Consider the following 11,528-nt stretch of genomic DNA (forward strand, 5'->3'; position numbering starts at 1 on the left):
CCTATAATATAAAAATGTATTATATAAATGGAGGATTGAAAATAACAAGGACGAAATAGACATTGTATAGGATAAAGGGGGGAGAATGACTATTGTTCAAAGTTGAGGGGAGAGTTTAATTTTTAAAGCAAAGTCGGGGGTGAAAATTTCTTATTTGAAGTTGTTCAATTAATTTAGAGGTAATAGTAAAAAAAACACTTCAAGTATCACTTTTTCGCGAGTTTCGCATTCCATCAACCAATCATTTCCTTTTTCTAAACAACTATCGTCATTTATGTATTAAAACATATCTAGTTGAGTAGATGATAACTAGTAGAAAAAGAAAACAACTGATTGTTGACCTAGTCAGCTTTGAGGTGTGTTTTAATACATATATGGTGATAATTGAGTTATAAAAAGGAAACAACTAATAGTTAAAATATGAAACTCGCGAAAAATGATAGTTTAGATGTGTTATTGATCGTAACTCGATATATTTATTTTATGCACATTGTTTCTTATTCCTCCCTTTTATCCAAAAGGAAAATAGCAATGTTTCAGATAATAAGATTGGTCGTGATCTCGTCAGATCGAGCTAACCTAGAGGCATTTTCAAAAATCACATCAAAACATACACAATCATAATTTGGTTCATTAATTCGGTTTTAATTTAAAATAGAGAATCTAAAGTGTTAAAAGCTTATTTGAGGAGTATTTCAAGGGAAATAATGGTTTTAACTCATAAAAAATCAACCTTTTTCTTAAAGTAAAATTTACGTTCAAATATAACTCTAGCTTTCAAATACCTTTTCTCAACTTTAATTATAAATACGCTATATCTTTTTTTCAACTTCAACTAAATATTGCCCAAAATCCTACCATCGCACTTTGGCGATGTTGTGATTTTGTAAGCTAATGAATTACTTTTTTTTTTTTATTATTCTTACTTGAAGTTTATTGATACAGTTAATTTGTATTTATATAAATTAAGCTTATTAACACTATTACACTAGTAAATCGTTATCTAATGAATAATGAAAACACATTCTCTTTTTCCTCTCTGTGTTCTAACAAAAATAACATGTTTAAAATAAAAGGATGCATTCATTTAACTTTTAGGGTGTGTTTGGTACGAAGGAGATTCAATTTTCTAATGTTTGTTTGGTCAAAAGTTTTGAAAAATATTTTCTTTAGGAAAAACAAGTTCCTTAAAAATGAAAAAAATGACTTTTTTAATCAAAGTAGAAAAAACAAGTTTACAATTGATATTTCATCAAAACAAGTCCATAATTGACATTTCATCAACTACCTTACTACCACCCAACCCACCCCCAACCACCAAACCCTATCAACTCCCACAAACCCAAGCACCTCCCGCATCCACCACCCTCACGGCCTCACCCCACCACAAGCCACCCCCCTCCCTCCCTCTCCAATTTTTTTTTTGGGTATTCTACAATACCCATCCTCCAGATCCCATGGGGACCTCCCCAACCCCCCTTCCATAATATTTTTTTTTCCTAAAAAAAATTTTAAATTTTTTTTATTATTTGATTTTTCACACCACCCACCCTCACGACCCCCCCCCCCCCCCCCAAAGAAAAACCCCACCACCCCATTAAAAAAAAAGTTTTGAAAAGTTTTTGGTTGTCTAAGACAATCCCCCCCCCCCCACTTTAAAAGAACAACCCCACCACCCCATTAAAAAAAATAAAGTTTTGAAAAGTTTTTGGCTTTCCAAGACAATCACTCTCTCTCTCTCTCACCCCCCAACACCCCCTCCACATATATTTATTTTTTTAAAAAATTTTCGGAAAAAAATTTCTTTTTTGATTTTCTGCACCTACACCCCACAACCTCTCCCCGCCAGCACCCCTTACCCCCTCCCGAATTTTCTACTTCATATTTAATTTTACCTTTATAAAAAATTTATAAAAACGAAAAGTTTGAGTGGTTATATTTGATGTGGGGTGGATAAGAAAATTTCCCATTTTTTATAAAAGTAAAATAAAATATATGAAATAGAAAATTTGGGAGAGGGTGGGGTGGGTGGGAAGGTTGGATAGAGCAGTGGTGTGGGAAGTAGGTTGGGGTGGGTGGCGGTGTAGGCTTGGGGTGGGTGAAGATGCAAATGCGAGGAGGGGGGGGTTGGGTGGGGGTGAGATTTGGTTGGGGGTGGGTGGTGCTTGGGGGCATGTGTAGGCTTGGGGTGGTGGATAAGAAAATTTCCCATTTTTTTATAAAGTAAAATAAAATATATGAAATAGAAAATTTGGGAGAGGGTGGGGTGGGTGGGAAGGTTGGATAGAGCGGTGGTGTGGGATGGGGTAGGGTTGGGGTAGGTGGCGGTGTAGGCTTGGGGTGGGTGAAGATGAAGTGTGTTGGAGGGTGGTGGTTGGGTGGTGGTTGGGTGGGGGTGGGTGGTGGAGGGTAGGTGCTTGGGGGTGGGGTAGGCGTGGGGGTTGGTGTGGTATGGGTGATACTTTTCGGTGATGAAAAACTTTCACTTATTTTTCAAAAATATGAGAAAATAAGTAGCATTTCCGTGAAAATCTTTTCCTTGAAAAATATTTTCCTCCTTACCGAACACACTCTTAGTGTTAATCAATTGTTAAATTTGTTTAAATAAAATTCAAATGTTCAAAAATCACATTAAAGTATTTTCACAATCTCAAGATATAAAAGCGAGATATTTTAACTAAAGAAATATAATTTGTGTTAGTACAAGTGTACAATAACAACAACCATATATACCCATTGTAGGTTATATAAAAGCAAAATTTTCATTCCACTTTAATATTTTAACTTCCATTTTGATGAAATTATTTAATTCAAATCAAAGACTTGACATTATAACTTATGTATCCTAAGAAGTTATTTAATTTAAATAAATAATCTATACATAGTTAATGAACTTTTAAGACAAATACATAATTTTCTTAATTGAAAAACATGGATATGGAAAAAAATCTTTGGAGGAAGCGCTCCCCGAATAGGTGCGATGCGAATTATCCGGATTTAATTGGGCTCGAACACCAATCGTAAAATCAAAGAACTTAGTGACTTTAAAAACAAAAAACAAAAAAATCAATAAATAAGATTAGGACCTAAAAGTAATTAATTAAAAAGTTTTAAAAAAATTTGAAAAATTAAATTACAAAAAATGTTAAAAACAAAAAACAAAAAAATTGACTTAAATAAATAAAATTAGGACATAAAAGTAATAATGAAAAAAGTTTTTAAAAATTTATTATGACTACAAAAGTCCTCACATTCCCTCTTATATATAAAGATATTTCCAACAAAACTGTCAAAAGATTTTCTAACTTCACAAATAACATGAATAGTGTCAAATTCAAAGAATAGAGTATTCGAATAAGAATTATCAGGAGTACAAATGCAACATCTTCAATGAACAATGTAAATCTGAACATCACACAAATAAAAATCCAGGCTAACAAAGTGAATGAAAATACAATTTTCTTACCCAAGTAATGACAAAACACTGCAATGTTCATTTCTCGAAGCAAAATATAATAATAGTTCCTATATACGAAATGAATATATATCAGGGTTATAGGTTTACAGTTCTTTTTTCGCGACGTCGAAAACAAATTATTTGATGATCAAAATCCCAAAACAAAACACACACACAAGACGTAGGACGGTAGGAGAATAGTGAGATTATATTGCACGTACGTATAGATAGACAAAAGGAATAATCAATAGTCTTTCTTTTACCTTTCTTTTTTTGGTGATTTCGCAAAAATAGAGTTAGGCCCGTTTGTCCATAGATACCAAAAAAAAATTCATTTTTTTTTTGAAATTTTGGAGTTGAAGTTGGAGTTGGAGTTGTGTTTAGCCATAGTTTTTAAAATTGTAGTTTTTGGTGAAATGTAGTTGTAAAAAAGTGAAAAAAGTGATTTTTTTTTTTAAAAACAAGTTTTTGAGTTTTTGGTATCAGGTGGGATCAGGACCATATTTCTGGACACTTGAGCAATCCTCGTTCCTTTGAACTAGTTTTTGTGGTTGAGTTAGGCTTAAGGTCCATTTAACATGGTATAAGAGCCCAATTCGGACACATATCCCACATTAGAGGTATCCTCCTCCCTTTGCTAGCTTAGCATGATAAGCTAGAAAGGAGGATGAGGGAAAAAAATAGAATTAGAAGGGGAAAAATAAATTGCAACTATGATCATGAGTAATGACAAACCCCAATTTTTTAACTATGTTGGACCATTCTATAGACTAGATGGTATGAAGAAAAGGAAAATAATAAATGTATTTTCTAATCGACTTTGAGTTCTATAAAATTTTTTTATAATATCGATCAGGTCACCTAAAGGATATTCATAGATAAATCTGCTTAACAGGTAAGATTTGTAATCCTGAAAATAAGATAGATTACCCGCTACAACAAATAAAATAACATAACGGTGTAAAAATTTCTGTATCTAAACTCTTTTTCTAGATGCCTTGTCCTTTTTAACCACCTCTCTAATAATCCTATATAAAATAGCAATGGGCAAAGACAAAAAACCATCACATGTCACCGAAAAAATTAGCCAACTCTTTCACTATATATGCCACTTGATAATACTGGCTATTACAGTTCTATAAGTACACTTTTAGGTTTTACATAGGCCGAGAAGTTTGTGTAGTTAAAAAAAGAGTGAAGGAAAAAAAATGGAGTTAAAGAAGTTAAGGGCTTTTGTTTTGGTGTTAATGGCCTTTGGGGTATTTATAGGACAGTCCAGAGCCTCTATTACCTCTTTTAGAGATTGTTATTCGAAATGCTTTGTGTTTTGCTTAATTGAACCTTCTCAGAATCTCTGCACTTGCACTTCTAGATGCTTAAAAGAATGCATCTTTAATACTGATCCAGGTAACAGTACTTCTATTGCCAGTTCAAAAAATGATATCAGCCGTCAACCAGACAGTAAGAACCTTAACTTCTGCAAGTTGGGTTGTGCTTTCTCTACATGTTCTGCTCTCAGCACAAAACATCAACCTAGTAAGTTTCCCTTGAGCCTTTTTATTCTGTTATTTACTTTGTTTTTCTCTTGGTGTATTTGTTCTTTAATTTAGTTTCTTTTGATTCTTTCTTCTTAGATGGTGGAAAAATGGATGACTGCGTTGGATCCTGCTCAAGAATGTGCACCAAGAACTACTCGTCACCATAGAAGTGGACTGCCACAGTCTCAAATATTTTATTGGACTTCATTCTCCTCTTCATTTTTTTTTTTTTTTCTGTGGCATTTCCCATTGCTTTTTCTTTTTCTTATACTGTTTTCCAGTTTAAAGATGGAGAAGTAATTCACGAGAATGTGTTTCTGAATTCTGGCCTCCTTCCCTAATCCTTTTGTAGACTTCAGAGGAAGCAAAATTCTGCAGTGTCACAAGGTCAATCCTGTAATGTCACAAAGTCTAATGTTGTTTTTAAAGAAAAGCTACCCGAAAAACAAATTAAAGGCAATATTCGTTTTGTCAATTACAAACTGTATATGATTACCAATCAGGATTGTGGTACGGTGGTGATAAGTACTCTTTTATCCTTAATCAGATGTCTCGGATTCGAGTAAGGTGTGGAGTCACTTTTGTTAGAGAACACTTAATCACCAATGTGGACTTTCCGAAGTGAATTCGAATTTAATCGGTGCCCAATGCAGGTATCGAATACCAGGTGGAAACTAAAAAAACCAGCATATGATTGATGGGAAAAAAGCATATGATTGTGTGCATTTAAGTGAATTCCGTGAACCTCAGTTTATAATTGGTTAAACGGCTGAAATGTGGCAGGAAAATCAATCTCGTGCACTCAATTTTAAGTATTTTTCATTGTCTTTGCATGACCCGTGACTCGTGAGGAAATGACATAGGGTAAAGAGCCAAATATAGCACGTGAAGAGAACCAAACTTTCTCTGAAGAACAGCATTAGGACTAGTGCTACTGCATCTTATTTATTAATGGTTTAAGGATATATCTATTGTTTCAAGGATTGTGTGGAAGACCTGTTTAGGTAGACCAAATTAAGCAAGTTTAGCACAATAAGAACAAGTCAAGAACATTTTATACTACAATAACCTCTTCAGAATATATTTCCCCCTTTTTTTATGGTAGTACTACTAGTTTGTAATCTAAACTCTCAAGTATGATTGAGATTAGAGTTCAAGAACTTGCACCTTCACGGAGCAAACCATAGGCAAATTTCTCTGAGGTTGGCAATTGAGTTACAGCTTTATCCAAAAATAGGAAAAATTGAATGCCTCAGAAATTAATAGTAGAATGAGATCGAAGGCTAGAGCTGTGTCTACGATTCATGCCAATAGAGCAAATACAAAAAGACAGCTAAACCGTAGGTTATATCCCAAAAAGGCCCAAAAGAGAAGAAATACAACAGATAAGCAACATCATGATGGAGAAAACAAGTTATCCATCTATGGACAAAATACGCTATACTTTTTTTTTACTCTGAAAAAGAGGGGGGTGCGTGGGGTTGGGGGGTGGGGGAGGGAACTGTAGAGCGGGTTCCGTGAGTAAAATAGAATCTCTATGCATCTTTATCATATTTATTAGTAATCCGAAGTTTAAGGAGAATTTTGTGGTGTCTTCAAAGAGCCTGCCACCTTATCTTTATGTTCCGTCACAGCAGCTCGAAACTCCTCAACATTAGAGGCATCCTTGAACTTCAAAGCAATTGTTGAAAGTCCCTCTTTCCCGTCACCAGCACTATTCACACAAGCAAAAGTGATGCCTTTTTTATCCATACTTGTGAGCTTCATTTCAGGATAAAGGTTAGCATTCAAAATCAACCTGTAATTCCCTCTGGTTCTCATAACAAGTCTAGCTTTACCAGTTCCAGTTGAAGAAACATTGAGCTTCAGCTCTCCCTTTCCACGCTCCTTCCACCCTCCATTAAAAAATTCAAAGAGCACAGAGTCGGCTGTAAAGATTGCCTTTTCATTCTCCTCCCCTGTTTCAACAGAAACCTCTTGCATGGAAGGAAATCCAGTTCCCTCACTCTTTTTAACACTAGATGACCCTGAAGCATTTTCATTAGTAGGAAGACTAAGACCAAAAAATGACTGGTCGCTTTTTACTCCAAAGAGAGAACCAGAACCAGCCCCTGATTCAGAACCAAATCCTAGTGGAGATCCCTCTTTTGAACTAGCTCCAAATGAGAATGTAGTATTGGAGAACCCAGTTCCTGCAAGTCCTGTGAAAGCGTTTTGGCTACTGCAGAGCTGTTGAAACGAGCTAAAAGATGCAGTTTTGGCACCCTTTTCATTTTTCCCATCGCCCACATGTTTTTCCTCTTCATTCTCAGACTTATTGCCTTCCATTTCTATGCCATTTGTACTCTTCTTCACTACTCTGCCCTCGGTATCATCTTTGATTTTCTCACTTTCCGCTGCCTTCTTTTCAGCAGATTCAGGTGCGTTAGGTCCATTAGGACTACCAACTTTCTCCTTGTCAACATTCACATCAGCTTTTGATTCATTGGTTTTGCTTTCTGGTAGCTTAGAGTTTTCATCAGTTTCCTTTTCATGATCAGCTTCCTTACTCAAATCTGTTTCTTCCTTTTTAATTGCCTCACTTTGATCATTTGAGTCTTCTGGTTTCTCGGAAGTTGTTGTCCCATTCCCTGCTTCAGTTGTGGTCACAGCAGGAGTTGTACTAGTATTAGCAGGTGGAACCAATTGGATCGCCGCTAAAGGGTTAGAAGAAGGAGTAGTTGTAGTCGATGCTGTTTTACGAACTTTGACAATTCTTCCACTTGCCATCACCTCATCACTTGCTTTCTTGAAAGTTCCACTCTCCTGCCCAGATGACTCATTATCATCATCAAGACCAGGATTATCTCGTGATAGTTCTTTTACAGCGGCCCTTTTCTTTGATGGTTGAAGAGATTCTGCATCCCCCATCCCAAAGTGACGAAAGACAATTCAAGAGTTCTGACAAAGTTGACTAAGATTCAAATTTCTGCAGGAAACACTAGGAAATCTCAGTAAACTGACAAACAAACAAGAAATAAATCTTCCCTGCTGCATAAAGTAATCTAGGCCGTTGAGGGAAGGTCAGAAGTCTAGATAAACGTGAAAAAATGCATAAGAAACAACAAAGTGCCAACGAAAACCTCATCAATCTTCAGGATGGTGGATATGATGACAGTTGTACTTACTACTAAGAAATAACGACAAGCTTGTATCATGGACACAGGCCATCCCAACAACTAACATACTCATCGAAGGAAACAACCAAACTTATAATTAGAAAGTCAAAAGCTCCTCAATGCCGTCAAAGGCACCAAGCCAGACAACAACAACAGAAAGGTGATTTAAGACCGATGAGTTAAGATATGTACAAAAACATATATGAGAGCATATACTCCTTGAATCCAATCGGTTTATGGATTCCAGTCCAAAAAATGAGAATGAATAGTTTTTTTATATGTAAAATGCGGATGAATAGTAGTAATTGCATAGCGCGTTCATCGTATTTCGAGCCTTTCAGCTTACATGCATGCATAAAACTTTAACATTATCGAACAGAAAGACGGAAAACTTAAGACATCACTGCAGAAGCGGATGCCAAAGAATTTCTTATAGAAAAGCAAGGAGCTCTGAGTTTTTCAATTCCAAGTCTCTTATTTCTCAAGTACTTTACAAGAATCAAGCTCTGCATAGAGAAATTTCAGCAATAAATTTACCGCAACCACAAGGCAAATAATAAGCTTTAAATTAACAAGTGCCTTGACATCTCATAGGACCTTAACGTACAGCCCATGAAAGGCCAAAGGTAGTGGGTGAAAGTACATTCTAAATCCCACTACAAGTGACAAGTCTATGCTCTTTCCATCTCTCCCTTTTGTCCACTGGTATTATGTTCCTCTTTACAAATATGTAAAGCTAACGACAGGATTGAGGGATTTCTTTTGTGCACTAGCTCGACAACATTTTTGGTGGAAAAATAGGAGGTTGACTATATAAATCTTTTCTATCCAAGTACGAAAGGTAGAGAGCCACTATTTTTATTTTTATTTTAAAACTGGTAACTGTAGAAAGCCACTATTTTTCTTTAAAAAGAAAGTATTTCAGTGGACTTAATCAGCTTATAGGGTGATAAAGAAAACAAAAGAAAATTTCAGAAGAAAATAGAAACGTTTAAATCATGGATGGCTCTGGTTGAGCTTTGCTCTCAGAAGTCACCAACAAGGAAATGAATGCAAAAAGGAGAAGGACATGTAACGGATTCTATAGGTTTGAGATACAGAGAAATTCAGTCTTAGTAGTTAGTACCACTGTCTCCTAATAACTTCAAAAGGCAAGAGGACTTTCTTTACCTATTTATTTTAAAGCAAAATTCAATCGAGATAGACAGACAGACGGTCAAGGAGAGCAAGTGGGGTGGGTGTGGGGGGGTGCGCGGAGAGTGGCACCGTCTACTTGCTCAAATGTGAAATGTTACAAAGAAAACCAAAAAAATGGAAGTCAAAGCAATATACTAGGGACTCGGAACGTTCAATCTGATTCAGTGAAAGTAGTTCTCATAAAGTAGCCATATATGGAAGCCTAATTCATTTGCATTATCTAATGTTTAATAAACCTTAATAAAGAATAAACAGAGAACTGGAACAAGAAAATAGATAAGGCAGTGGGAAATAGAGTAGGAGAGTGGAATTAATCAGAAACGACCACCTATTCAACAATAATGCTTTGACCTTCTTTCTGATTAAGTGATTAAAAGGGTATCCTCAGAGAAAATGTGACAAGCGCCTACCCTAAAGCCTAAACTACTTCCTTCTCCCTTATTTATAGTAAGTATACATCACACATGTTGCAGTTTTGAGGAATCAAGATCATAAAATTCCTCGAAGAAATCAATCTATTAGGAGGAAAAGAAAATTTTGAAGAGCTATCCAAAAACACTTAATGCTATGCACAGAAGCAATGCACCATTCATCATATTTATACAAAACACCCAACTCAAAATATTCAACAATACGACATTCAAAGAAATACGTGTCAAATACGCCTCTAGGTTACAAAAAGTAGCTGCATTGAACAAGGAAACAAAACGGGAACCAATCGCGTCAAATAAAATCTAAATTTATAATTCTCTACTATCATATTAAGCAAAAACCATATCTTGTCACTCATTAATTCTCTTCCTGAAAGGAAAACATAGAAACCAGAACAGATTCGTGTCTACTTTTATGTGTCAATTCCAGTTTCCTCTCAACCGATTGAACTAGTTACAAATATCATTTCAACGTACCTATAAAATAATTCATTCTCAGTTCTTTTCCTATATCATTTCATTCAACAATACGACATTCTAAGAAATACGTGTCGAATATGCCTCTTGGTTACAAAGATTAGCTGCATTGAACAAGGAAACAAAAAGGGAACAAATAGCGTCAAATATAATCCAAATTTTATAATTCTTTACTATCGTATTAAGCAAAAACCATACCTTGTCATGTCACTCATTAATTCTTTTCCTAAAAGGAAAACATAGAACCCATCAAATAAATTATCATTTCAACTTACTTATAAAATAATTCAACCTCAGTCTCATTCACCAAACAGTACCTTAACATCAAAAATTCTCTCACAAACAATATAGTAAGCAGCAACAAAACCATCATAACCATTTTTTAACAGTTTTTTTTTAGCAGGATCATACCCATTTTCAGACTCAGATTATATATATATATATATATATATATAAAAAATTAAAAAAACTTAGTTAACAAACTTTAACACACACACACACACAGAGGTGCACATATGCCCACTGCATTTAAATTTACTGATAGTTAGTCTAATAACTTTAATCAAAATATTAGCTAAAAATGGAGTTAATTGTAGAAAATCCATATATAAAAGCAGAAAAGAGATCAGTTTTACCTGGAAGCAATATGATTTCTAGAACTAGTTTTACAGAGACTCTCGCTATATTGAAAGTGGGACTGCAAATGTATAAAAACCCTAGATGGAACACTGTAAAGCTTTGTTATTCTCTTCTTTTTTCTCTGTTTCTTTGAGTAGTAACAACGCGTGGAACCTTAAACGGGGAAAGGAAACGACCACTTGGCTAAACACACCTGCTCTTTTTTATTCTCTCCGGAGCCTATATTTATTTGGATGGACTTATAACTTATGACTTACAAAAATAATCATAATTTATGACTTTTAATTTATTTTTATTATTTTGACTTAAAAATAAATGGATAAAAGCACTTTTTATTTACCTAAAACACTAAAAAAATGTTTAAAAGCTATTTTGACGTAAAAGCCAATCCAAACAGGCTCCTACATTTAGTTAATTAGTCAATACGCAAATTCCGGAAGGGAAAAAAAAAAAAAAACTAAGCTCAGTCAACACACAAATTGCTCTCTAGCTTATGCAGTGTTACAAAATCAGCCTCGATCAATATGTTTGCAATAAGATACTTGAAAATCCACGTAAACGTCACGTTTAAATCAGATGAGTTTTTCAAAAAGGATATTTTTCTTCATGTTTTAAACTTCATTATAAATAT

At 34.8% G+C, this 11,528-nt stretch overlaps 2 protein-coding genes across 2 annotated transcripts; one reads left to right on the plus strand and one right to left on the minus strand.

Annotated features, from left to right (window-relative positions):
* The first annotated feature begins 4,566 nt into the window (after window positions 1-4,566).
* On the plus strand, window positions 4,567-5,477 carry LOC132044328 (thionin-like protein 2). The gene is made up of 2 exons (XM_059434819.1): window positions 4,567-4,993; window positions 5,092-5,477. Exons 1-2 carry the CDS (start codon window positions 4,666-4,668, stop codon window positions 5,160-5,162), a joined length of 399 nt encoding a protein of 132 aa, XP_059290802.1. The 5' UTR covers window positions 4,567-4,665; the 3' UTR covers window positions 5,163-5,477.
* Window positions 5,478-6,242: 765 nt separating this feature from the next.
* LOC132044327 (nuclear pore complex protein NUP50A-like) lies at window positions 6,243-11,023 on the minus strand. Its single transcript, XM_059434818.1, has 2 exons — window positions 10,894-11,023; window positions 6,243-7,963 (listed from the first exon to the last, which is right to left on the minus strand). Exon 2 carries the CDS (start codon window positions 7,903-7,905, stop codon window positions 6,568-6,570), a length of 1,338 nt encoding a protein of 445 aa, XP_059290801.1. The 5' UTR covers window positions 7,906-7,963; window positions 10,894-11,023; the 3' UTR covers window positions 6,243-6,567.
* Between the last annotated feature and the right edge of the window lie 505 nt (window positions 11,024-11,528).

Source organism: Lycium ferocissimum, unplaced genomic scaffold (assembly GCF_029784015.1).
Source record: "Lycium ferocissimum isolate CSIRO_LF1 unplaced genomic scaffold, AGI_CSIRO_Lferr_CH_V1 ctg416, whole genome shotgun sequence".
Lineage (NCBI taxonomy): Eukaryota > Viridiplantae > Streptophyta > Magnoliopsida > Solanales > Solanaceae > Lycium > Lycium ferocissimum.

Coding starts and splice junctions, on each gene's coding strand:
- LOC132044328 (XM_059434819.1), top strand. CDS start 4,666: ATGGAGTTAAAGAAGTTAAGGGCTTTTGTTTTGGTGTTAATGGCCTTT. Junction 4,994..5,091: donor CAGCACAAAACATCAACCTA/GTAAGTTTCCCT, acceptor CTTTCTTCTTAG/ATGGTGGAAAAATGGATGAC.
- LOC132044327 (XM_059434818.1), bottom strand. CDS start 7,905: ATGGGGGATGCAGAATCTCTTCAACCATCAAAGAAAAGGGCCGCTGTA.